Source organism: Colobus angolensis, unplaced genomic scaffold (assembly GCF_000951035.1).
Source record: "Colobus angolensis palliatus isolate OR3802 unplaced genomic scaffold, Cang.pa_1.0 Scaffold16, whole genome shotgun sequence".
Classification (NCBI taxonomy): domain Eukaryota; kingdom Metazoa; phylum Chordata; class Mammalia; order Primates; family Cercopithecidae; genus Colobus; species Colobus angolensis.
In genome coordinates, this window is record NW_012114710.1 from 5798751 (window position 1) to 5825942 (window position 27192).

Here is a 27192-nt window from a genome sequence, read left to right on the forward strand (position 1 = left end):
TTCTTAATATCTACAGGACTTCGAGATAAGATGGTATGTTTCACAGTTGTTGCTGTGAAAACTAATAATCATTGTACTCTGTATTTTTATGACTTATTTGAAATACACGCACATACATATTATATAAATCACATATGTCATATAGATCTCAACAAATTATCAAGAGTATAGGATAATACATGGCCTAGTTATGGAGAGAAGCATTTTGTATTAGTTGTATAGAAATGAGTCATAGCCTTCAGAGTCTATTTCCAATGTGCTAGCCTTATAATTGTACATAAACCTACATAATTTCAACAATTAGAAGGAATATTTTAATAGATGAAGTTATTCAGACAACATTTATCATATACATGTATAACTCAAAGATCATTAAAATACTAAAGCCAACTGATAGTAAGTTAGTAGACTGTGGTTATATGCTAAGATTTTATTTTCAACTTAATGCTTTGTATAGTTAAGAGTTCCCAGTAGAGGTTCTTGAAATTTCAAAATATATTTTCTAACGCCACAAGCCTTAGGAGCAAAACGTAATGTATTGCTTTTCCAGGTACAACAAAAAAATATTTTAGAGAACTAGCTTTGGCCAATGAAAATCATGAGCATCCTTTCAATGAAGCAAAATTAGGTAAGTAACAAAAACCTTTCAATCATGAATGAACATTTATCAATTGATAATATTTCTATACATATTTCATAGGTGCCATATAAATAGGAAATGATATCATATTTTATTAATTTACAGAAGAACATGCCAGAGACATTTTGAGTCTCACCCTTATAAGTACCTCCTTATTTAAGATTTTAAGCTATATGTTCTCTTATTTATATAAAAAATTATAAGCATACAAGAAATGTTGTATAAATTAAAAACATGTGTGCCTTCTTTTTTAAATTATTGACTCAAAATGTTTCCTGTTCTTACATTACTGTATAGCCACGCAAATTAGCCCTGCTTTAATGAAACACAGGAGTAGCTGAGGGTTACTGTAGACAATATAGTAAGCATCTGCAGATCTCCCCAAGAACTGGAAAGCTTTGTGTGGCAAAAAGCTAAATGTTCATTATATACTTACCAAAACTAAATCAACAGGAAGAACAACTTTAATTTTCCTTTTAAACTGTTCATTCAGCTCTTTAACAAGAACAAGGACCACGATGCTCAGCAAGGATAAAAGCAATGCTTCCAGTCGCACAGACTTGATGTTTTCAAAAACATATGCATAAATCTACAGTAATGAGAAAAAAATTAACAAAATTCAGGGTCACCTATAATATACTAACATGAAAATATGACCTCCAATAGACTCAATGATGTTTTATAAAACTATCTTAATGGCTAGGGAGAGGAAAGGTATAGGTAGGAGGGTAGTCAGTGCTAATGCTATATATTTATTTGCATCTACAAAATTTCTGTACCCTTGATTCTTTCATCAAACTCAGGGTTTGCACCTTCCTACATAAGAACACTGCTAAAGAGAATGACTCTTCTGGCTTCATCCCTGACACTTCGAGTGGCAGAGATGTTTAACTCATTATTTATATGCAGATTCATCATTAACAGCAGTCAGGGAATCATGGGTTCCCCAACTTTGGGGCCCTCCTCAAACCCCAGAAGCAAATAAGCACACATATAGAGATCACACACAAAAGAGTTAAGAGCTGGCATTCAACTGACATCAGATATTTGGCTTCATGTAAAATATTAACATGTTCTCAGTCATTCAGCATTAACTTACTTGTTTATTGTCACTTACTTTATACCAAGCACCATGCCCACTGCGAGATCTACATAGTAAAAAATTTAGACATTGCTTCAATATTCACAGAGCTCATGGTCTAGTGTAGGAATTGCTAAGTAAAACAACAAATTAATGCATACAGTGCTATGGACATGGAAAGGGCACCTGAAATATATGACTTAGGGTTTTGAGTGGTGGTGGGGTGGGGGGGCCTTCTCAAAGAAGATAAATGGGAATTGGCCAGGTTATAGATGATAGAGGGAGTCAGAGGAAGAAACCTGACGGAAAATATTCTGCCTAAAGGGCATATTTGTAAAACTTAGAGCGTAGAATGTGAGGGGAGGGGTGCATGACTTCCCGAAAAGTATGGTCAAGAAATCAATACAACTATTTGTCTTTAAAAGTGTGTAGCCCTGCTTGAAGTTATACCTACATCAAAGAATTTGCCTGAAACTAGGAAGAAAGTATAATACATTAACATCAAACACACAATCTTGGTAATCTGGGATGATCTGATGTGGCAGAAAAGGTAGGATCAATGTAAGAGTAAAATCAACCAAAAGAACAATATTAAAGCCCTTTTTAAAATGAAAGGCTATGTTTCCATTAAGTGCCAATAACTCTTTGTTTAACAACTTAGAATGTTATTGATAGTTATGTAAGTATCTAATCTACTAGCACGAAAAAGATAAGGTGAGATTTTAAGGAACCCTAAATTAGGTGCTAAATAATAATAACCAGCCAAATACAATCTATCCTCTACATGAATGTTTGATATAAGGAAACACAACTGGAATTTTGTTGTCTGGAAATTTAACATAGTGGTTCTTAAATTCATACAGAATATTAAATTCACAGAATATATTAGAAAATGTTGCAAGAAAATATTTATGGGTTTATACTAACAAACATAAAAGTATATTTATAATAAGTCAAAACATGATACTAATAACAAAATATATAAGAAAAAGCTGGGTGCAGTGCCTTACCACCCAGCACTGTGGGAAGCTGAGACAGGAGGATTGCTTGAAGCCAGGAGTTTGAAACCAGCCTGGGCAATATAGCAAGACTCTTTCCCTATGAAAAATTTTAAAAATTAGTTGGGTGTGGTGGCATGCCCCTGTAGTCCTAGCTACCCAAGAGCCTGCTGCGGGGTGGGGATCCCTTGAGCCCAGGAGTTCTAAGTTACTGTGAGCTATGATTGCACCACTACATTCCAGCCTGGGCAACAGAAGGAGCAGTGAGCTGAGATCCGGCCACTGCACTCCAGCCTGGGCGACAGAGCGAGACTCCGTCTCAAAAAAAAAAAAAGAAAAAAGAAAATAAAGATTTTAAAATTAGCGGAGGACATAAACAGATAACAAAAGAAATACAAATGGTCAATAAACATATGAACAAAGAGCTCAATCACACTAGTAATCAAAGAACTGTAAATTCAAACAATAAGAAAGCATTTTTTCTTTTATCAAATTATTAATGATGCTTAAATAATAATAATTTAAATGTGTAATCTGGGGGAAGAAATGGGAACTCTTTTACATGCGCTTGTGAGTATAAATTGTTGCAATCCTTTGGTGATCTGATAACATGTATAGAAAGCCTTTGAAGGCAATACACATGTTAATTAGCTTGAGTGTGGAAATCATTTCACAATGTATACATATATCAAAACATCACATTGTACATTTTGAACATATACAATTTTTATCTGTCAATTATATCTTAATAAAGCTGAAAAAATAAACAATTTTGAACTACTCTATTGTTTGCCTTAGCAATTCTACTTCAAAACATTAAGCTATGAACATAATTAAACTCATGTGAAAAGACCTTGTTACAAAGATATTCACTGAAATATTGTTTAAAACAGCACTGAAAATGGAAACCATTTAAAGAGTAAAACAAAAGAGAACTGGTTGAATTCTCTAGGTTACATGTATACATATAATAGTCTACATCCATTAAATTCATTATTTTAGACAAAATGTATATTTATTGACATGGAAAGACCTTCCTGTTATAATGCTAAGTGGGAAAAGAAAAGTTTCAAATACATGTGCACGGTTTGACATTGTTATAGGCTCAGTTGTGTGGCCCCCTCCGAGTTCATATGTTGAAGTCCCAACCCCCAGTGCCTCAGAATGTGACTATACTGCAAATAGGGCCTTTAAAGAGGTGATTAAGGTAAAATAAGGTCATATGGGTGGGCCCTAATCCAAAATGACTGGTATCCTTATGAGAAGAGGTTAGACCACAGACACGAACCTTGTACAGAGGAAATACCATGTCAGGACACAAGGAGAAGGCCACCATCTACAAGCCAAGGGGAGAGGCCTTAAGAAGAGACCAAAATTGCCATCACCTTGATCTAGACTTCTCGATCACAGTCTCCAGGACTGTAAGAAATAACGTTCTGTTGTTTAAACCACCCAGTCTGTGATATTTGTTTTGAAAGCCCTAGAAAGCTAATACAGATATTACTTTTGATGAAATAAAATTTCATGCTTCTAAATACGTATGAATGTATCTGGAATGTTAACAGCTCTGCACAAGAGCTTATTTGTATCTTCCATGTTTTCTCTTATGAAAATATATCACTTCGATAGCTTTAGGGTTTAAAATTGTCCTTATATGCTTATTTTCAAAATGTCTCTTAACTTCTCCTTCTCTTGAACATGCTGAATCCGGTTTTTGTAACTTCATTTCTATTTGTCCACAGTGAATTGGTCAAGTCTAGTTTCAGGTGATAAAGATTAGTTTTATTCTGGCACACAGGTTATTCTTATAGTAACCTAACTTTTTTGTATTCTTTGTCCTTTCTATTTAGCATATTAAATATAATTTGACCACAACTCAAAATATTGAGTCAAAACATAATATAGATAATGGGTTAAAAGAATTTATATGGACTATATTCCTTAGAATATCATAAAATTCTGCTTAGTAGGTTTCCTCATCGAAAAACTCAGCCCATCTGGCCCAAGGATCAAAAGCTCCTGGTATAAAGGTGGTGCATCAGGTTGAGCCTGAATTCTGCATATTGAATTTTATCATTAACATGTTAACTCTTTTGAGCAAAGAAAAGGTACTCAATTAAATGGAGCCTCACTGGCTGAAAAGAATTAGGATAATAGAATTAGGATAAAGAAAATATACTCAATTAAGTGGAGCCTTACTGGGTGAAAAGAATTAGGATAATGCAGGCTATCCAGACCCCCTTTTATCCATATGGTTAAAAGGACAATAACAAAAAACCCACTAGTTATGTAATCAGATACATTAATAAACACATCAGGGGTCAGAAAGCTTTACTTATTATCTTTTTCACATAATTTTATTTTATTCCATGCTACTTGAAAAGAAAAGTAGGTACTACAATATCATCGTTATCTTAGATGCAGATGACATTTTTCCTCTCTGTCTCTATGTTGTGGATGATAACTGTTCACAGGATTTCTACAGAAGGAACAGGGTTCATTTCTTAAAGTTGCCCACTACTCAATCAATCCCAGGATAAAAATCTAAAATGAGAAATATTCTACAGGGAATGGGCATAGAGACGATATCAAAAAACAAATTGTCCAAATGCTTTCTGATGATTTTTCATGATTTGAGGATAAAATCGAGAATATTATTTAGACGATTTGTCAAGAAGAAGACAAATATCCAAGTATTTTAAAGCATTTAGAGAATATTTTTTCTGCTGTTTTATAGGGTATTAAAAGTATGCCATGACACTGTCTGTATAAGAAAGAGTAGAAATGTGCAAAACTTCCAAGCCATACCAAATTTGCTGCAGTGTGCATTTTGAGAACATGTGTTTGCAGTAATAAAAATGACCACCCCAGAATGAATGGAATGAGAAACCCCCCCAGGGTTTTTATTGTCTGTCTGGAATAAACTACTGCTCATCAAGCAAAGCACATCTCACAAGATGCTCCAGAAGAACACGGGGGTGGATAGCTCATTACAACCAGCATGAAGAACACAATAGGAAAGGAGGCTGGTGAGGAGTGTCATTGTAATGACTGTCATGTGGACCGACAGAGAGAATCACAAGCTAAAACAGGCTCATGATAGATGGGTGGCATATGGAAAAAGAGATAGGAATGGGGCTAAGGGTAGACATGCACACACGCACACACACCTATTTACATATGCTCATTTAATAGAGTTCCAGGCATCCTAAGCACACATTAAATTTCTAATTTCTGGAATAAATCCAGTCATCTGAATACACTATCATGCACTAAGCTCCAGTAGATAAAAATTCCTATTGAGGATCAGCATTTTCTCCCCAGATCGCAGAGAAGCAAAGATAATATTTATATCTGTATGGATAAATAAGTAAGCTATGTAACCAGAACTGCCCAGTCAGTTTAATAAAACTGTAATATTAGTTCATTACATATTAAGAGTTCAGCTCATTTTGAGACTGTAATATTGGTTGTTTAAATTTACCATTTAATATAATGATATAAAATGAAAAAATATCAATATGCATAAACAACCCATCTTGAGGTAAATCACCTACCCACAGCACATGTATTGCTTCTCATTATTTTCTTTAGAGGTGAGGCTTTTTTCTAAAGTACTTCATAGACATTTACACACACATATACACACACATATAAATATATTTATATAATGTGTTTTATCTAATTTGCCTTTCCTTATAAGCTTTTTTTTTCACTGATGGATTCCCAACTTCTAGAATGGTGTCTTGGAAAAAAGTGGATACTCAATCAATATTGTTGAATGAATGAATACTTGGGTCTAGCATAGTAATAGTAACAATAAGTCTGTAAATAGGCATAGATTTTACCTTGAATAAGTAGAATAACAAGAAGAGAAAAGATCCAGACTCTTCTCACTACCAATACTTGGATTACATCATATTAGGGGTATTTGCAGTTATCAAGTATTCATTTATTCAACTTGTTTATTGAGGTTCTGTTATGTGCAAGACATTGAGCCAAATATTCAAGCTACCATTGCAGTAATTTTAAGTAATCCATCTTTGATATAGTCAAATTTTAATTTTATAAAAATGAAGCAACATCAAGGCTGAAAAAGTTTATATTCAGTATTTAGCTAAGAAAAGATAAATAAAGGTCTCCCTGGGGCCACAGACATTGAATTCTCATTGCACGACTGTCATAAATTTCTAAACAAGGCACTGTAAAGAAATACCTATGCAGTAAAAAAAAAAATACAAAGTTTATCCACTCTGTTAAATTTCGTAATACAAACAGAAAGATCTTATATGTTTAGAAAATACTAACAAGTATTAAAAATTACATAAACTTCCTGCTCAATACTTTATTAACCAGAAAATTCTATTAATCAAAACATTCTTTTCCTCGGCATTCTGGTTGGTCTAGGTTTTGCTGTAATAAAATGTACATGAGAAAAAAGGATTTAAATATTTTTAGAGCATAATGATATTACTGATAATAATTCTTCACTAGTAATGATGAATACATTTTTGAATTATCCATAAAGGGACCAAAAAGATTATTTGAATAAATATTTCTATGCGAAAAACAACACATAACCCTTTAGTAGCATTGTTTATCATTCCTGAACTATCTTGGCACTAAAGATCTGTGATAAATAAGTTTCTGTTTGACTAGAGAAACAACAGAGCATTAGCAACAGAGCATTAGCAAAATTAGCACACTGTAGTAAATCTATCAGCACACTATTTTAATAGTAGATATAAACTACTAATCTGCAATCTACAATTCTTAATTCCCAATATATGACTTTGAGTCAGTCATCAACCACAAAACCAGAACTATCTCCAGAAACGATGGTAACATCCATATATGCCAGCTAACACATGTGCAAACTTTGGTTTGAAAGTGCATTTGGCATAATCAGTATATAGATAGGTGTCTAAAAATACGAACTGTTTTCTATGTCTCAAAAGGAGTGTATATTAAAATAAGACAAAAGTAGCACCACTGAATAAACTATTTTACTCTTTTTATCCACTGTAAAGTCCTATGTTGAGTAAAATTTATTAATAATCTATCCATTTAGACAGTACTTCTATCAGAAGCCTCATCTCACAACACAGAGCACTGAGTGGTAGTCACAGCCCTGAAATAGCTTTGAAATGTGGTGTTAATTTTATTTACTGATTACATCACACGGATAACTTCAGTCTCATTCTAATTTAAAAAAACAAACAAACAAAAAACAAGCAAAAACATAAAACCTCCTCACCATACATGGTTGGGTTACTGTAGTGAGTGAATTGTAGCCCCCCACACCCCGCCAAAAAAAAAAAAAGTTTACATTCTAAACTCCAGTGCCTGTGACTGTGACCTTATTTGGAAAAATAAGGTCTTTGCAGATGTAATTAAGTAGAGGATCGATCGCAAGATGAGAGCACCTACAATTACCTGGGTTGGCCCTAAATCCCATGATCAGTATCTTTGTAGAGACAGGAGAGAAGAACAAACAGTGGGGAAGGCTGTGTGAAGACAGAGGCAGAAGTTGGCATGATGCAGCCACAAGCCAAGGAATGCCAGGAGCCAGCAGAAGCTGAAAAGTCAAGGATAGATTCTCCCCTAGAATCTCCAGAGGGAGCGTGGACCAGATGAGACCTTGATTTTGAACTGTCTTCCAGAAATGTGGGAATAAATTTGTTTTGTTAAACCACCAGATTTGTGATAACAAGTTACAGTAGCCATAAGATGCCAGCACCAAATCTAATGCTGCTCACTTCTAAGACAACTCAAAGAGAGTATTATGGGCTGACTTGCGTTCCCTCAATATTCATATGTTCAAATCCTAACCCCCAGTACTTCAGAATGTGACTCTATTTGGAGACAGGGTCTCTAAAGAAGTAATCAAGTTAAAAGGAAGCCATTAGGTTGGGCCCTAATCCAATATGATTGTCATCCTCCTAAGAATCAGGACACACAGACACAGGGGCTGTGCATGCCCAGGGATTCCACCATGTGAGGAAGCAGCAAGAAGGAGGCCATTTGCAAGCCAAGCGGGGACGCCTCAAAAGAAACCAGTCCTGCCAGCACATGGATTGTGAATCTCTAGCCTCCAGAACTGGGAGAAATTAAATTTACGTTGTTTAAGTGACCTCGTCTATGACAGTTTATTGTGGCAGCCCTAGCAAGCTAATACAGAGGGCAGAGGGGATGCCAAGCTTTTGTTCTTAGAATCACAGATGGACCCTAGCAAATTCCCCTCTTTTCATGTTAGCTGAGGTAGAAGTATTCTAAAACACAAAAAGAAACAAAACAGAAAGTTTTCAATAATAATTACCAAGTGACCAGTACTGTTAAGAGAGACAGCCAACTGAGCGAGCATCTACCAACGGACAATTAGGCATAGTTAATATTTGTGGTGAGGATTAAAACTAAAGTGCCTAACAAAGGAAATGTTCAGAAGACACTTGTCAGGACCAGAAAAAAACCTTAAAAATCAACCAGTTCCACACATTTATTCTGCAGAAATAGAAACCAAGGCTCCGAAGACTAGTGTCCTGCCCCAGGTGACTTGGCTTGTGCGTGACAAAATCAGGATTTTGAAACAGGTCCCCTCAACCCTAGACAAACACGTGCACGTCTTACCAATGCCTCTCTCATGATTTTTTCTGTCCAGCAAAGAATTTTTCCAAATCTCCTTGCTGGTTCCTTTTCCCTTGGGTTATGGAGGGAAGATGCTATCTCTTTGAAGAGGAGACTATTGTGGAGCCTGAAGTCTTAGATTTGGGGTTTTAGTGGTGGTATTCAATGGCACCTGGCTGCTTCTCAGGCATATGAGCTCTTCTCACCCTCCAGCCTTATGCCTTCAACATCAGCAGCAGAGTCACGTTAGTACAAGGGAAGCAATAAGCCTTCCAAGTTGATTCTAAAAGCTGTTAGTACACAGACCATGGCCTTTCTTAACATAAACGTATTTGGTGAAAGCCTACCTGTATCTATACAGTGTCCTCACCCTCCGTTCCTGAAGGGAGAGGAATTTTCACATTTTTGCCTATCACAGGCAGAGGGAGGGTGGTGCAGGGGGAACTCAGAAAGAAGGAATGGGGAAACTGTTTAAACTTAGTCACTTCCTAGAAGAGTAGGGGAATTAGCACTTTCAGGCTCTATGCTGGCCATCTTATACACAGTGATTCATTTAATTTCTTAATTCATGCAAGGTGAGTATTATTATTTCCATTTAGTGCATGAGGAAAATAAGACTTGGAGAGGTTAGCTAAATTGCTTAAGGCCACACAGAAATTGAACAATGGAGCTGGCACGTAGTTCTTGGTCTTTTCTCACATATAAAACAAGAGTAGGGTCTGGTCTTGTAGCCAAACCTCAGGAGTTAATGAAATAGAATCACAAAATTTCTGAAATTCCACCGGAAAGAAACTTAGAAGCAAACACATTCTCTCTTTCCAACATCCCAAGCTTGTATCTACCTTAGGGAATTAGCATTTGCTGCTCTTTCTTCATAGAATACTCTTAAATCATTCTATGGCTGGGTCTCTCTCATCCTTCTAGCCTCCATTCAAAAGCCATGTCCCCAGAAAAGGTTTCCCAGGCCTTCTTATCTAAGCAGACCCAACCCTGTCACTTGACCACATTGGCCACCTTCAGTCACACCACCTTGTTTCCTTCATTAACACTATCTGAGATTACTTTATTTGCCAATTTGTTTGTCTCCTCTCTCCATACTTTGCATCCTTCCTCAGTGTTTCAATAAAATTCCGTGGGAACAAAAATGTTATTGTCAACTGTATCCTCAATGCCTGCGAGGTGATCGATTTGTTGAGTAAATCTGTTCTAGCAGTTCTCTAATCAAGGATGCATGTTGATCTCTTCATACTCATGTGTAGCTTGTAAAGTCCCTCCAGATTATTCTGATTATTCTGTTGGACAATTAAGGCAGGTTTCACATCCTTGGAACCTTTAAACATGAGTCATGATTGCCCAGGCATGCCCTCTCCCCGCCCCAACTTGCTTTCAAGCTCATTACATTTGAATCCTACGTCCAAGCAGATCTAAATTCCTGCTCAGGGGCACCTAAAACCAACTCTGATCCTTTAAAACTTGATGTTTGCACAAGCCCTCCTTGTTCATAAGAATGTGATGTCTCTTATCAACTTTGCCTATATCATTATATATCATTAAACATTTTAGAATAGGTATTGATAAGATCAAGCCCCTCAAATCCCACCTCCCTCTAAAGTAGTGAACATAAATAGAAAAACAAGAAAAATATAGGCTGGGTACAGTGGCTCATACCTGTAATCCCAGCATTTTGGGAGGCAAGGTGGGCAAATCACATGACGCCAGGAGTTCAAGACAAGCCTGGCCTACAAGGCAAAACTCCATCTCTACTAAAAATACAAAAATTACCCAGGCATGGTTGTGCACATCTGCAATCCCAGCTACTCCGGAGGCTGAGGCACAATAATTGTTTGGACCCTTGAACCCCGGAGGTGAAGGTTGCAGTGAGCCGAGATGGCACCACTGCACTCCAGCCTCAGTGGCAGAGTGAGACTATGTCTCAAAAAAAAAAAAAAAAGAGAAAAGAAAAAGATTAAACTGGATATTAACCACAGGCTGTATTTTTATCAGTACAAAAAAAAACACACACACACAAAAGACAGAAGAAAAACCAACACTCTGGTAGTTTTTTTACATGATTATACCCTAATTTCTCATCAATAACTATATGATACACTGGGAATAAATCCATTTGCTATTATTTCAAGGGATACAATAAGTCTCAGAACAAATGTGGTCTAAGGGAAGTGTGGTATATTAAATAGCCAAAGACATCATGAGTATACAACACTCACTTGGACCAAACATACAACCAGGCATTCCAAGGTCCAGGTGGCATCCAGTCATCTCTTGTTTGTAAATTAGTTTAATTTGAATTACTTGAGCACTGGATTTTGTGGTGACGCATTTTTCAGTGAATTGTAAGAGATGGAGAGAGCTTAGCCTAAGATGGTGGAGTTGCAAAAATATTTGCTCTCTGATTTAGAATCCTAAAGTAACTTCGGCTACAAATTTCCATATACTTGTTTTGTATCCAAATTAAACCTGCCACATCTTCTATCCCCTGCATCACTGATTGAATCAAGTTACAGATGAACATTCTTTTTCTCTCCGCTTTAATTTATTCTGTCCATTTTTCAGGGCATACTGAACATTCCTGCAATTCACAATAGAGATGTCACAATATCTGCAGAGAAACTATGAGCTTTCACAAACCATCAAAGCATGTTCTTGATTCAGAAATCCCACAGGGCCTAAGTCTACAAAGTAGATTTGTTCTCCACCTATAAACCCCATTTATACATATTTAATTGTGATCTCATTCTCTATAAAAGAAAAGGTTTCATTGGCTCTGACTTCCTTCTGACATTTCTATCCCGTTTTATTAATGTTCTTGGTTCCTCCTTTACAGTCTTTGCAGTACAAACTAGAAAAGTACTTTGCTTGTACTTCAGGGGTTGGGGTGGGAATTAAACTGTTTTCCAGTTCTGAAACTACCCATTTTTAAGGAAGGAAATAAAAACTTCCAAGAAGGATGGCTGAATATATTGCGAAGCTTGTCTTTTGCTCTTGGGTTTAGTGTACGTAACTGTACATAATTATTTAGAGCAGTGCTCATATAAAGCCATGCCAATGAAAGTATCCTTGCCAAATTTATCATAGGCTGCTGCAGGCTGAGATACTGGCGCCATCTCAAAGAAACCCACATGTGCTAATACAAACTAGGAATTTTTGTAATTTTTATTGTGCCTTTTGGAGGAAAACATCCTTTCTGATAAAAAGATACTTCATCATTCCTCAATTTAAAATTTTTTTTGTAAATAAGAATTAAACTTTTTCTTCTTATCTGTGCAAGGAACCAACTTACTGGTCAAATATCTGATTTTAAAGGAAGCCAAGAATAGAACAATTTAACTTCTGAGCCAGGATCCCAAGACAGAAGTGACCCTTATAACATTATTGTTTCTGCTTTTTTTTAAAAGATATTGCAACACTGTTTATAATTTATTAAATGGGTTTATAACTGCTGAGGGAGATTTGAGCAGAACTGTAGAAAACATTTATAAATAAAAATAAACTAAAAAACATAGCTTTTCTTTAATTGTAATGATCAACCCTCACTAACAGAAGATATATTTGTTTCTAAAGGTTTTATAAATGTTCAAGCCATTCTTAAGTCATTAAAATACATATAAGTTTGTTTTGTTATTTAGTCTTTTTTAAAAATCTGATTAAGGGTCCTCTATAGAAGAAAAGCATTAGTATCTATTACTTAAGTGGTACTTAAAAAATCCGTAATTTGTTACATTGAACTATTAACTACTAGTAAGAAAGATAATGACTTCCACTTAATGAACACCTATGTTCAATGCTTTTCATTTTGGAAATGAATTCCAAGAAGTATAATTATCATCAGTGTACAAAACAGACAAGACAACTGGAAATCAAAGACACTGGGTCATTAGCTCAAATTATGGCTAGAGCTGTGGTCTGAAGACTGGTTTCTATGATTCTAAAGCTCTTTCCCCTGTTGCCTCTTTCTAAGGAAAAAAAAATTCAGTGTCTACCTGATTGTATGAGCCCTAATAAACTAACAAGAGCTAAAAGTTACCTCAGAGAAAAAAAATTTTTTCCCAATGTATACCTGAAAAAGAACGCATTGATGTAATCTTTAAAGTTTACTAAGAACCAGCCATAATACTAAAAGAAAGATAGTTTAACCAGAAGTATATGAATATAGAGATAAAACTTTAAGAACAAATTTAAAAAGTAAAGAGTTACCTGTGAAGGAATTTAGGAAGGTTAAATAAAAGGGTAAGTTAGGCCTAATTATATCCACTCTTCTTAGCAATATAGTAGGGTCATGACAATTATTCTGGAGGTTCCCTTTGAATATGCGGACCCTAGAAATTCTCAAAGGGCATTCAGAGTTCTAGCGGAAAGCCTTAGTAATGTTTAACACTCTGGAAGAACTCCTCGCCTGAGGAAACTCTTTAACAACTTTCAGCTAGAAAGAAAGAGCGGCCCAACCACCTGAGCTTTGCTGGAGTTGAGGCGTGTGTTCCTCGTGCCAGATGTAGAAAAGGGGAAGGTATTATGGCATGTTTATCCCTCAAGCCTATGAGAAGTCTGTTATCTATCATCTAAGAGGGCAGAACTGAGCACAAATCCCTACCTGTATCTGATTCAAATTGCTCCCTAAAAATATTTCCTTGTGGCAAGGACACCTGCCACCCCAGAGCAACCAAAGAGATGGAAATATTAGCTGTTCATACTCATCCAACTCAACTAGGGAATGAGATTCTCTGAATAGTGCAGAATCAGACATCCCCTGGGAGGAAGACACTGTAGAAACCACATAGTGGCAGAATAGAGACCCCAATCTGCAGACCTCAACCTAAGAATAATCAATGGACATTTTGATTGGCTAAAACTGGATTCTTTTGACAAAAATGAGTAGCCCACCTGAGACTATTAGGAATCATGACTGGCTCATTGTGCAAGAGTCTTAAATATTCTAGATATCCAATTTATGTTTCAAGAATATCAGTAACATGTGCTTTATCTCTCATCAGCCTGAATTGCTTTCTAAAAGGATATAACAATTGTGAAAACTCAGAGGCAGGATGCATGTCAAAGAGTGAAAAGTCACGCAAATTGTCAACTCATTTTGCTGTAGGTTCTTTGACATGCTAGCCAAGGCCTGTATGATATCCTCTGCTCTACATCCTTGCTGAGTTCAGCTCTGCTTCTTTATGTAACACTTAAATGATCCAGGGGCAAGTGTAGCCATCATCAGATTCTCTCAGCCTACGTACACCAAAGCGCACTTCTCAATATCCCAGTGCAACCTGTGCATGATGTAAGATTTATTTCTTAATCTAACACTCAGATCACCAGAATTTTTGGCATTGCAATATCAACATCCATTTGAAACCTTGGCAAAGAACCAAAGCACCATTCCCATCTAACAGCCTCACAGTACAGGACTCTGTGACATTGAAAAGCAAGAGCAACTTTTTTTTTTCATTTTCCATCAACACAAAGCATAGCAATTTCCATCAACTGAGTAATGTGAATTTAAAGCTAGCAGTCTAAAAATATGCCCAAATCTGATTCCGTTTCAACGTAAAGTTTTGAAGAAAGACCTCCACCTGGCCAACATGGTGAAACCCCGTCTCTACTAAAAATACAAAAATTAGCTGGGCATGGTGGCACGCACTGGTAGTCCCAGTTACTCAGGAGGCTGAGGCAGGAGAATCGCTTGGGTTCCCAGGGTTCTCAGGAGGTGGAGGTTGCAGTGAGCCAAGATCGTGCCACTGCACTCCAGCCTGGTGACAAGCGAGACTCCGTCTCAAGAAAAAAAAAGAAACACCTCCAAAAAGTCCCACAGTGTTGACCTACAAGACTAGGCTAAAGTAGCTTGCAGTTTACCTCACAAAAAAACAAAATGAAAAACAAAATCACACACAAAACCCTTTAACTGAAGGGTTTAATAGAAGTTTATACACAATGCCACCAGAGAAGCAAGCTGAAAGACCAATGTCATTCTCACAGCAGGCTACCCTGCTTCTTGAACACAACTAGAAAAAAAAAGATGATCGTTGTGTATGCAGATATGATTTAAGAGGCCAAGTGGTAATGGACAGTCATTTCTTTAAGCTGCACATGTGAGGACAAGCAGGTCATTTCCAGGTGAAAGGTCAAGACAGAAACTATCACTGCTTTGGTTCTGTCGTGTAGACCTGCTGTCACTGAAAGTCTTAAACTTTCAACCAGTCACCTGACAGCTTACAGCTACTTTGGTCGGCTTTTGTTTGAGCTGGAGCTTGGAATTATGTTGCTTCCAGACCCAGTCCCAGTGTTCTTGTTTTAGTGTTAATCATTCTTAACAATGAATGAATCATTGAGCAGGATATTATGTAAGAAATAGAAATTCAGAACCAGCTTCCAGTTCCGTGTTGCCAATTGCTTTTCATTGACTACTTTACCAACTAATCAGAGAAACACACTTAGACAAGTGATACCATTTTTTTCACATATCAAATGGTCATTTTAAAAATAGCCATAACCAGAGTTGACAATGATAAGGTCAGAGTAAAATATTAATGGATACAACTTTTCATATTGAAATTTATACCCCTTTGATCTAATAATTCTATTACAGGAATTTATCCTACTGAAACAATCAATGGTGCAGAGAATAATATACAAATAAAGAGGATCCTCGTGGGGCCATGTATAATACAGAAATGCCGAAACAATCTCAATAACACATAGATAAATTACCATACTCCATTCATTGAACTCCTTCCAGCCATTAATATTTAAGAAAATTAAGAATGACAATACTCTCATTATGAAACAAAAAATTAATGTTAGTTAGTATATAGCAATGCATAAACTTAAACAAAACAAAGTTTGGTTGTCATCAAATTCATTAACAAGACTTTTTAGAAAATAAACCTCTAATAGGAAATGAGTTCTTGAGCAGTTACAGATTTTAGGTCCACTTCAAAAACAAACCCAAGAACAAAGGAGTGTTGTTAGAAAAATGTGTTGCAAATGGCCAGGTGCTGCGCTCTTTCTCAGGTTCAGGTGGTTTTTAATAGCTGATTGTCTGCTACTGAGGCTCTAGACACCAATTTCAACCAGGCCTCTGATTTAATCCATACCAGGGGTTGCAATACTGAAAGAATGTGGGCGAGTGCACTACTGTTAAACTGGGCCATAATTCCAATGGATGACTTCCATTAGAAGTTGGCAACAATACCTGGCTCACAAAAAACTCTAGTTATTTTTTTTCTAATTATGCCCCCAAATTAGCTCATATTCAAGTGTTCATTACAAGGAATAATTTCCAAGATTAGTAGAAATTACTCACTAAATTAGTTTTACACCTTAAGTCACACTCAAAATATCCTATAAGATTTTATTTAAACCCAAGTTGCTTTAATACAGAAAAATCTCAGTATTGTAATTAACCAAATTCTACTTTGTGAAACTTGCACATTCAAAAGATATGTAAGAAAACATATGAAAAACTCACATAAAAGAATCCAAGTGGTCCGGATATATACGGCATTTTCATTCCCAAGAGATATTTAACTTGTGAAGTCACCACATGGGTGGCAGCCCCAGTTGTCATTGCGCTGATCACAGGCTCCGTGACCAGGAACGTGGCACTGCCCAGTTGCAGCACAAACATGGCCACCTAAGAGGAGAAGGGAGGAGTGAGATGAACTTTCAGATGAAACTCCCCAAAGTTCCCAGAGGGGCTAATGTCTGACACATTTTCATTTGATAGAATCATAGGGAACTGACGTGTAACAAGTTTCTTACATTGTATATATACAACATCTTGAGTTTCCCTGAGCACATTGTTAGGTTCCAAGAGGTTTCAAAGGTTTCAAATGTTATTAGGTACAATGCCAGTATCTCAATTAAAATTAACACAATATTTTTTCTAAATTTAGACTTTTCTCTTTTCCTAATTCTATGTGTTTCAAAAAAGGGAAATACACTCAAATCAGTTTAATATATTGGTCTACGTGGAAGAGAAATCAAATTTGCATTACTATATCTGTAATTTAAAAATTTAAAAAGGAAAAGACATGATTCACTACTTTATACCCAGTAGGCATAAAACCTCAAAAGCATTGAAGAGAGAAAGCCATTCCTCAAGACTCTCCCGGGTTCTGAGAAATGGGAACATACTCTTTGATCAGATACTCGGTCAAGTAGTAACCCATTTATGCCAGAAGCAGCAAATTTATTTTGTGAAAAATCAGATGTTGGTGATGACCTTGAGCAGTAGGATATAAATAATTCCCACAAGCTTACGTTCCAATAGTGGAACACTCGGCATAATTATTAAGGGCTAATATTTAATAAGAAAACATTAGGACTTATTTGTATATGTGGCACCACAAAAGACAGATAGGGTAAAGATACACGTCTTAAGAAGCCCAGAAATCAGTATAAAAATCATTGTCCTTCAATATTGCCTTACTCTTCATAGCATCATCCTCCATCTCAAAACCATTTCATGACCAGGCAGAATCATCACCTCTATGTAGAAGCTGTGCATTGAACTCTGCTGGGCAAAAGTTGACAGGAATGACAGGAAGCAGCAAAACTCTTCTCTTTTTTCTTGTTTTTTTTTTTAGATAAGGTCTCACTTTGTCACCCAAGCTGGACTACAGTGGCATGACCATGTCTCACTGCAACCTCCACCCCCCAGGCTCAAGTGATCCTCCCATTTTAGCCTCCTGAATAGCTGCGACTACCGACAAATGCCTGGCTCTTTTTATTTATTTTTGTTTATTTATTTATTTATTTATTTATTTTGTAGAGACAGGATCTCACTGTGCTACCTAAGCTGGTTTCAAAATCTTGGGCTCAAACAATCCTCCTGCCCTGGCCTCCCAAAGTACTGGAATTACAGGTGTGAGCCACCACACCTGGCCTCTTCTAACTCCTGATACTTCAATAACGAGTGTTCTTCCTTTGCCAGAGAGATTTCAGAAGATGGCCCACACTTTGGCTTAATGCAACTGTGTAAACTCTGTCATAGAAACTGCAAAAAGTAAAATTTACTATTTTGAAAGTAACGCTAAATTACATTCACAAGTATAAGCACTAGAAAATGAAAACAAAAGAGGTCATGCTGATATAACCTCTTAATGTGTTAATTACAATATTTAGGCCAGGTCTTAAAATTCTTGTGGGCAAGCCCAGTGCAGTAGCTCATGCCTGTAATCCCAGCACTTTGGGAGGTCGAGACAGGAGGCTCATGTGACCCAAGAAGTTTAAGACAAGCCTGGGCAACATGTGAAACCATGTCTCCTAAAAAAAAACAAAACAAAACAAAACAAAATTAGTGTTGAGTGTGGCAGTGAGTTCCCGTAGTACCAGTTACTTAGGAGGTTGAAGTGAAAGGGTGATCTGAGCCCAGGAGGTAGAGGTTGCAGTAAGCTGTGGTCACACTACTGCATGCCAACCTGGGCGACAGAGTGAGACCCTGTCTCAAAATATACATATATATATTGTTGGCAAATGAAATTAACTCTTAAAGAAATCAGAGGGAAGGATAACAATGAGATCTCCTTTTATCAAGGGGTCACAGTGATGAAAATGAGAAATATAAAGTGATATCTGGCACCACTAGAGCATAAATTGCAAAATATACTATTTCTTTATTTTGATCATAATACAATAACCCCTTCACCAAAAGCAATAATGCTCTGAACCTGAATTTCAGTGGATTTTCCTGGGCTCAAATCTGAAAATTTGAACCTATATTCTGATCCAAGTTCTACCACAGCCTAGGTTTGTGATCACAGAAAACCTACTGAAATTCTCCAAGCCTCAATATCATCTATAAATTCTTAGAGTTAATTTTGCCTTATTTTGTAGAGTTGTGTAAGGTGAGTTTCAAATAATATATGCAAGGGCTTCGAAACCTATAAAATGCTTAACCTATGATGTAGGAAGAACAACAGGGGACGTCATACATATTTACCTAGTATAGAAAACCAGTCACCACTTTCGCAAACGTAGAAAGGGCCACACTACATTTTCTAACTCTGTAAAACTTAAAAGAGTCTAATGCAGAAGGAAATGTATTTAAATTGTTTACAGTTTAGCAACCACCTTTTACTCAATACATAATAAAGAAAATAATATGGGGTGCCAATGTGGATATCAGGCAATCTGTTACTGCCAACTCAGGATGCCAAAGCAGCAGCTTCTGCTACTAACAATTTTTTAGTGACTGTATTTGTCAAAGAGAGATGTTCTGAGGGAAATACCCAAGCAATCAATTGTGTTGGCACAAGTGGAACATGGTGATTTTTTTTTTTGGCAACTTTTGATTTGTGGTCAGTTGGTTTTCATCCTGAAAACACAATCAGCTATGAAAAACATTGAACCAATTATTCCCAATTTCTCTACTAATAAGTTAGTACCAGCTTATGACATTGACTCTTACAAGCCACGAGGATGAAATGAGCATATTACTGAGGTACAATGAAAACCAGAGTTGAATTTTCATTTAGGCCAAATGTAGAATACAAGTCTGTGAAGTGGCAAAACCAGTGTGTGCACATGGAATTTATGCATATTTGGAAGGTTGGAAAATTTGCATCAGTATGCCAAGTAATCTTGAGGCCTTGTATAGACCATCATCATTTTACCTTCTGTTTTCCACTCGTTTCCTAAACTCCAGTGCCTACTGAGAGGGTTAAATGATTTGCCCTGCCTGGGAAACAAAGGTTACCTAACCTTAAGTGGTCACCTACTATACCGCGTCAAGCTAAACCACCATCTTCTAGTAGCAGCTTCTTTGTCATTTCCACAATTTAAAAGTTACAAACAGAAGAGTCCAGAAGAAGTTCAAGATATAAAAAGAGTTCAACCATTTCAAGTATTAAAAAACATGGAAACCTACTTGCAATGCAAATGAGAAAAGATGAATTATGGTCTTTTAAAATATCTAAAGACTCAAAATATATAGAATGTATATTGTAACATTCTACTTGTATACATCATTATACTTTAAAAAAAATCCTCCTACCAAAAGATAAATCTTTAACATGGAGAGTTCTTGACTCTGAAAGGTCAAGTTCCTTAAAGACCTCATTTCTGATACAAACCACTGGGCATATGAAGGATGATTAAAAACATATGAGGTTTAACTGAGGAGAAATTTCTGTCTTCTGAATGACAAACTTCTTAATTACCCAAGACAATGGCAGACGTGTTAAGAGGGAAGAGGAAGAAGAGAAGTAGTAAAGGAAGGGGAACTAGCGGAGAATGGGGAGGAGAGATTTAAGAACTCCCTCTTTTCCCACCACTCAAATTTTAGTAGCTTATTCACACTGACATTAGGAATCTGGCAAACAGAGGCTGGTGTACACAGCTCAAAGGTCGCAAGTACACAAGCAACACAGGCTTTGCAAGAGGGGCGCATAGATTGAACCATGTTTGTCTTCAAACTGAAGTATGTGAAATGGGGCTTTCCTAGAATCTTGTGCTTGGAGACCCAGTATTTAAATTTGATATCAATTAAAAAATCAAGGATTTTTAAAGCTAATTACTTAATAAACAGCCACATCATCTCCTTTTACCAGTAATATGGATGATAATATTTCTAATCTAGCTAGTCAACTCCCAAAAACCTGGCCATGCAATATTTCATGAGGAAATTAATTTCATACAGTATAGTTGAGATATTTGTAGTAATGCTGTTGTTGCGGGCTAATGCTGAAATCCTCTGACAAACATTATCAAGATTCACTAGCAAGATACTATTTGGTAATGCTTCTGTAAACACCATGTGTTCCACATTAATTGAATGTATCTCAGATTTCAGGCCAATTTTTTTTTTGCAAGTAGCCTTCAAATATTTTAAAATAACAAAGAGTACATAGGAAACAATTATATTAGCCAAGTGAATAGAATATAGAATGCACTTTAGGTTATGTTGGTTTGTCTGGTATCTGGCTTTTACATTATACCGAATCACTTATTGGTCCATTCAATTAATATTTATCGAATACCTACAATACCTACTAAGAGTTAGGCACAGCACTGTTGCAGAATACACAGCTTCTCACGATACAGTTCACATCCAAAAGATTGTATAAAGAGATGTGAAATGATGATGTTGGTAAAAGGGACTGTTAACTAGGACCATGAAGAAGAATGATATAGGTGACTGGATGGTAAAATCTAAAAAGTTGTTTGGGTGGGGCCTGAAATGTTAAAGAGCCCTGTGTTGTATGCTGAGTAATATATTCAGGTTTGGGGGAAAGAGTTAAATTGCTGATGACATTAGGAAAACAATTCAGTCTTATTCGGACATATGGGAGAAAAAAACCTCTATGTGACCAGAGGTCTTGAGAAGAACAAGGCTGAAGTATTCATACTTTCTGATTTCAAAACTTATTTTAAAAAGCTATAGTAATCAAAGCAGTGTGGTACTGGCACAAAAAGATATATAGACCAATAGAATAAAATAGCCCAGAAATAAACCCATGCATACATGGTCACATGATTTTTGACAAGCATACAAGACCATTCAATGAAGGAAAGGACAGTCTGTTCAACAAATGGTGCAGGGAAAATTGTATATGCATATGCAAATGAATGAAGTTGGACCCTTACCTAACACCATATACAAAAATTAATCAAAATGGTTCAAAGATCTAAATATGAGACCTGAAATTATAAAATTCTTAGAAGAAAACATGGAGCAAAAGCATCACAACATCGGATTAGGCAGTGCTATTTTTATATCACACGAAAAGCACGGGTACCAAAAACTAAACAAATTGGGCTTCATGAAAACTTTAAAAATCTGTGCATCTAAAGACACTATCAACAGAATAAAAAGGAAACCCACAAAATGGGAGAAAATATTTGCAAATCATATATCTGATAAGTGTTAATATCCACAATAGATAGACAACTCCCAAAACTTGACAAAAACAAATATCTGATTCAAAAACGGGCAAAGGATGTATATAGACATCTCTCCAAAGAAGGTATACAAATGTCTAATAAGCACATGAAAAGATGTTAAACATCACTTATCATTAAGAAAATGCAAATCAAAACTACAATGAGAGAGCACCTCACATCCATTAGGATGACTACTATCACACCACCACCCCCCCCACACACACATACATACACACATACACTCACAGAAAATAAGTTTTGGCAAGTACATGTAGGAATTGCAAAACCTGTGTTCTGTTGCTGGGAATGTAAAATGGTATAGCCAATACAAAAAGCAGTATGATGGTTCCTCAAAATATTAAAAATAGAATTACTGTATGGTCCAACAATTCCACTTGGGGGTATACATGCAAAAGAAATATTGAAAGCAAGATCTCAAAGACATATGTTTACACTGATATTTATAGCAGCATTATTCAGAGTAGCTACAGTGGATACCCAAGTGTCCATCAATGGATGAATGGATAAACAAAATGTAGTATATAAAAACAATAAAATATTATTCAACCTTATAAAGGAAGGAAATTCCAAAAATGTAACAACATGGATGAACTTTGAGGACATAATGCTAAATGAAATAAGCCAGTCTCAAAATGGCAAATACTGTATGATTCCACTTACATGATATACTTAGAGTCATCAAAATCACAGAGAAATAAAATGGAATGGTGGTTTCCAAAGGCTAGAGGAAGTGAGGAACGGGAGTTATTATCTAATGAGTATAGAGTTTCAGTTTTACAAGTTGAAAAAAGTTATGGAGACATATGTGTGAAAGAAAAATAAAAACTTGGGACCTCAAATCTGTAAGCCAAAAGGAAAAGAAATAAGCTGACAGCTGAGTCATGCAAGAAAGTGCCTTTCCTTTTGTTACTAAGCAGATAGCTACAGATAAAGGTTAAATATCTCCACAGGTAGCCACTCTATGTTTACCTTATCTTATGTAAAGTGCTGATATACTGAGGGCAAGAGGAATACGTAGTTAATAATTCCCCTACCTGCTCCTATTCCCTTGCTACATGTGGATTACCACATCCTCCCTCTTTCTCCTCCAGCCTACTTTTCCCCTTAAAATATTGAAGCCCATGGAATCCTTTGGAGAAAAGCACAGACCACAGACCATTTTTTTGTGACGCCATGTTCATTTCTGCTGGGCATGTCCTTAACCTTGGCAAAATAAACTTCTAAATTGATTGAGAACTATCTCAGATACTACTTGGTTTACAAGTGGTGGAGGTGGTTGGTGGCTACATAACTTTGTAAATTTATTTAATATGGCTGAATTATATACTTAAAAATGGCTAAGATGGTAAATTGTGTGCTTATGTATTTTATATATATGTATGTGTGTGTATGTATATATATATAATCATTTAGGAGGTCAGGAGTTCTCAGAATGGAATGTAGAATACGATAAAGAATCTAATTGACAATGATTGTACTTTTTACTGTCTTCATAGGCTTTATAAGTTCTGCCTTTTACAGAAGGTTATTTAAATGGAATCATATAATATGTGGTCTTTTCAGACTGGCTAAATGGATGCAACAACCTCACTGAAATGAGTTGCAAAAGAATGTGCTAACATAAATAATTTTGAAAATGACTAGAGGCTGGAAGACTAAAGGCAAAAAGAAACACTAGACTCTAACTGCTGAAGTTGTTTCCCATGGGGGTAGTGGTTAATAATTCTGAAACCACTGTTGCAGCGAATCCATATGGGTATAGCTCTGCAGCAACCTCAACTCTTGCTTCCTTGGAAGAAAGAATTCAACTGAGGGGCATAAGGCAGAAAGAGAGACTGAGACAATTTTACAGCAGGAGTGAAAGTTTACTAGAAAGCTTTAGAGCAGGAATGGAAAAAAAAAGTAAAGTACACTTAGAAGGGGGCCAAGCAGGCAACTTGAGAGACCAAGTGCACTGTTTGACCTTTTGACTTGGGGTTTTATATGTTGGCATGCTTCTGGGGTCTTGTGTTCCCTTTCCCGTGATCCTTTCCTTGGGGTGGGCTGTCTGCATGCATGCTGACCTGCTAGCACTTGGGAGGGGAGCATGTGCAGTATATTTACTGGAGTCACATGCATGCTCACTTGAGGCGTTCTTCCCTTCCCAGTTGAATTTCCCTGGAAGGTCATATATGAGTTAAACTCTGCCATTTTGCCTCTTAATACACATTCTTTTTTTTTATATATACTTTAAGTTCTAGGGTACAAGTGCACAACATGCAGGTTTGTTACATATGCACACATGTGCCATGTCAGTGTGCTGCACCCATTAACTTGTCATTTACATCAGGTTTATCTCCCAGTGCTATCCCCCCCTCTCCTCCAACCCCACAACAGGCCGCAGTGTGTGATGTTCCCCTTCCTATGTCCAAGTGATCTCATTGTTCAATTCCCACCTATGAGTGAGAACATGTGGTGTTTGGTTTTTTGTCCTTGTGATAGGACGTGAACTCATCCTTTTTATGGCTGCATAGTATTCCATGGTGTATATGTGCCACATTTTCTTAATCCAGTCTATCATTGGTGGACATTTGGGTTGGTTCCAAGTCTTTGCTATTGTGAATAGTGCTGCAATAAACTTATGTGTGCATGTGTCTTTATAGCAGCACGATTTATAATCCTTTGGGTATATACCCAGTAATACACATTCTTGAGCCCACTCACTTAACTCTTGAGATCTTATTGGGAAGCTGTCCTCACCCCCTTATTTCGTTTTAACATTCTTCTAAATCCAATAACCCGATTTGTCTCCTCTTGCTTTCAGGCCATCAAGCTCCAGATCCTCAGTGAGGGATGCCATCCTGCCAAATCACCCCTCTACAGGGAACCGATAAACTGTCCATCAGTAGGACACAACAGAGGAAAAGTCCTGTCCCTGTCCCCCTTGGACTTGGCAGGATACCACTTTCAACAACCAATAGAGTCAACCTTGCCTTGACAGCTAGCAAAAGGCCAAGATCCATAGAACCACCAGATTTTTCTCTGTTTTCTCCAAAAAAATTGAGGTCTTGGACCCTTGTGGGGGGAAATGTTATAGTAGGTAGCTAGTCAGACATGAGCAGGGCAGTAGAGGGCCCTCCTCCGCCCCAACCTGGAATGTCAGGCGACCATCAAGTGGTGGTCAGGCAGTTGTTAAACTGTTTCTCTAAAATAATAATTGGTCCCAGCCAGCACCAGGGAAAGGAAGTCTCCCAATAGATAGAAGCACCTGACACTGGTTATCAGCAGCTTCTCACTAAGATCTTAAGAGTTGGGTAAGTGGGCCCAACCACGCATATTAAGAGGAAAAATGGTAGAGTTTAACTGGCTTATGACTTCCTAGGGACATTTGCGTGGGAAGGGAAAAACACCTGGAGTGAGCATGTGTATGACTCCAGTAAACACACTGCACATGCTCCCCTCCCAACCAAGTGCTAGCAGGCCACCATGCATGCAGACAGCCCACCTCAAGGGAAAAATCAGGGGAGAGGGAACGCAAGACCCCAGAAGCATGCCAACATATAAAACCCCAAGTCAAAAGCTCAAATAGTGCACTTGGTCTCTCAAGTGGCCCGCCTGACCCTCTCCCAAGTGTACTTGATTTTCTTTTTGTTCATGCTCTAAAACTTGGCTTGGTCTCTCCTTCTGCCTTATGCACCTCAGTTGAATTATTTCCTCTGAGAAGGCAAGAATTGAAGTTGCGGCAGACCTGTACCCACACAGATCCACCACTGGCAAATATACTGGAATTGCAATATATATTATATTGCAATATATTATATATTTTATATAATGGAATTGCTAACTTAAGCAAATGGATGGTGAGTGGTGGGAGCCAGGTTCTCACTGCTGGAGGGGGAGGTTTCAGACAAACAAAGCCATAAAGCTAGAATGATCGTTGTGGTAATGCATTAGGGTTGGAGACCTAAGTATATACTCATGTTTAATTTAATATAGGCATAGATGGATACATAAACACATATAGATATGATTACGTACATATAAATTATACATAATATAATTAATATACATAACATATATTTTATTATGATCTCAAGAGTTGGGTGAGTGGGTTTAAGCATGTGTATTAAGAGGCAAAATTACTGGAATTCTGCACAGATTTGCCTTATAAGATTTGCTGTATAATTAAACATAATTATATTATGTTTAATATACATAAAAATATTTCCTTGCTCTGTCAGATAAAAAGCCTTAGATGCAACAACACCCCGGTAGCAATGAGCATACCTACCATATAAATCTTAAAGTCTAACAACTTTCTCTAATAAAACAAACCAGAGATCCTTAGAGAAATAGCTGATGCTAGGACTGAGCAGGGCATATATAATACGAACCTGGATTATCTTATAGTACCAGAAAGGAAGGAAGTGTTAAACAAGTAAATAAACAAATAAGGGTGTCAAGGCCAGATACAGAGCCAACTGAAAGAGTTCCCAATGTCCAAAGCCAGGACAATTTGAAGAGCAAAATAAATAAAGTAGTATTGGATTATAACCAAAGAACAGAACAAATATCCTACAGTCCATACTAATATAAATGATTGACTAAATAAATAAATAAATAGGGGAGAATAGGCAAATCTGTTCAGAATTCCAGTAATTTATGCAGACAATACCCACCCATTAACTCCCCACTTGACATAACCTCCACTCCTTAAGTGTGGGCTATTCATAATGACTTATTTCCACAGAATACAGTATGGAAAGGGAGAAAATAGAGTAACTGACAAGCACTACCTCAGCCAGGTGATCAAGTTAACATCAACAATGATAAGTGTTGTTATAGTTTATCATGTGGTGAGACTGTCACTTGTTTAATGAGAGTAGAGTTTCAGTTTTACAAGATGAAAAGAGTTGTACAGATGGATGATGGTGATGGCTGCTCAGCAT

General features: G+C 36.8%; 1 protein-coding gene across 2 annotated transcripts in view; it reads right to left on the minus strand.

Moving 5' to 3' along the window:
- The window catches only part of SLC26A7 (solute carrier family 26 (anion exchanger), member 7), a 153323-nt gene that overhangs the window by 61486 nt on the left and 64645 nt on the right, over nucleotides 1–27192 (minus strand). For both annotated transcript variants that reach the window (XM_011937061.1, XM_011937060.1), the window contains exons 5-6: nucleotides 16827–16991; nucleotides 1077–1229 (exon numbers count right to left, since the gene is read on the minus strand). In XM_011937061.1, coding sequence (XP_011792451.1) covers nucleotides 1077–1229; nucleotides 16827–16991 — 318 coding nt within the window. The remainder of the gene's footprint in view (nucleotides 1–1076; nucleotides 1230–16826; nucleotides 16992–27192) is intronic.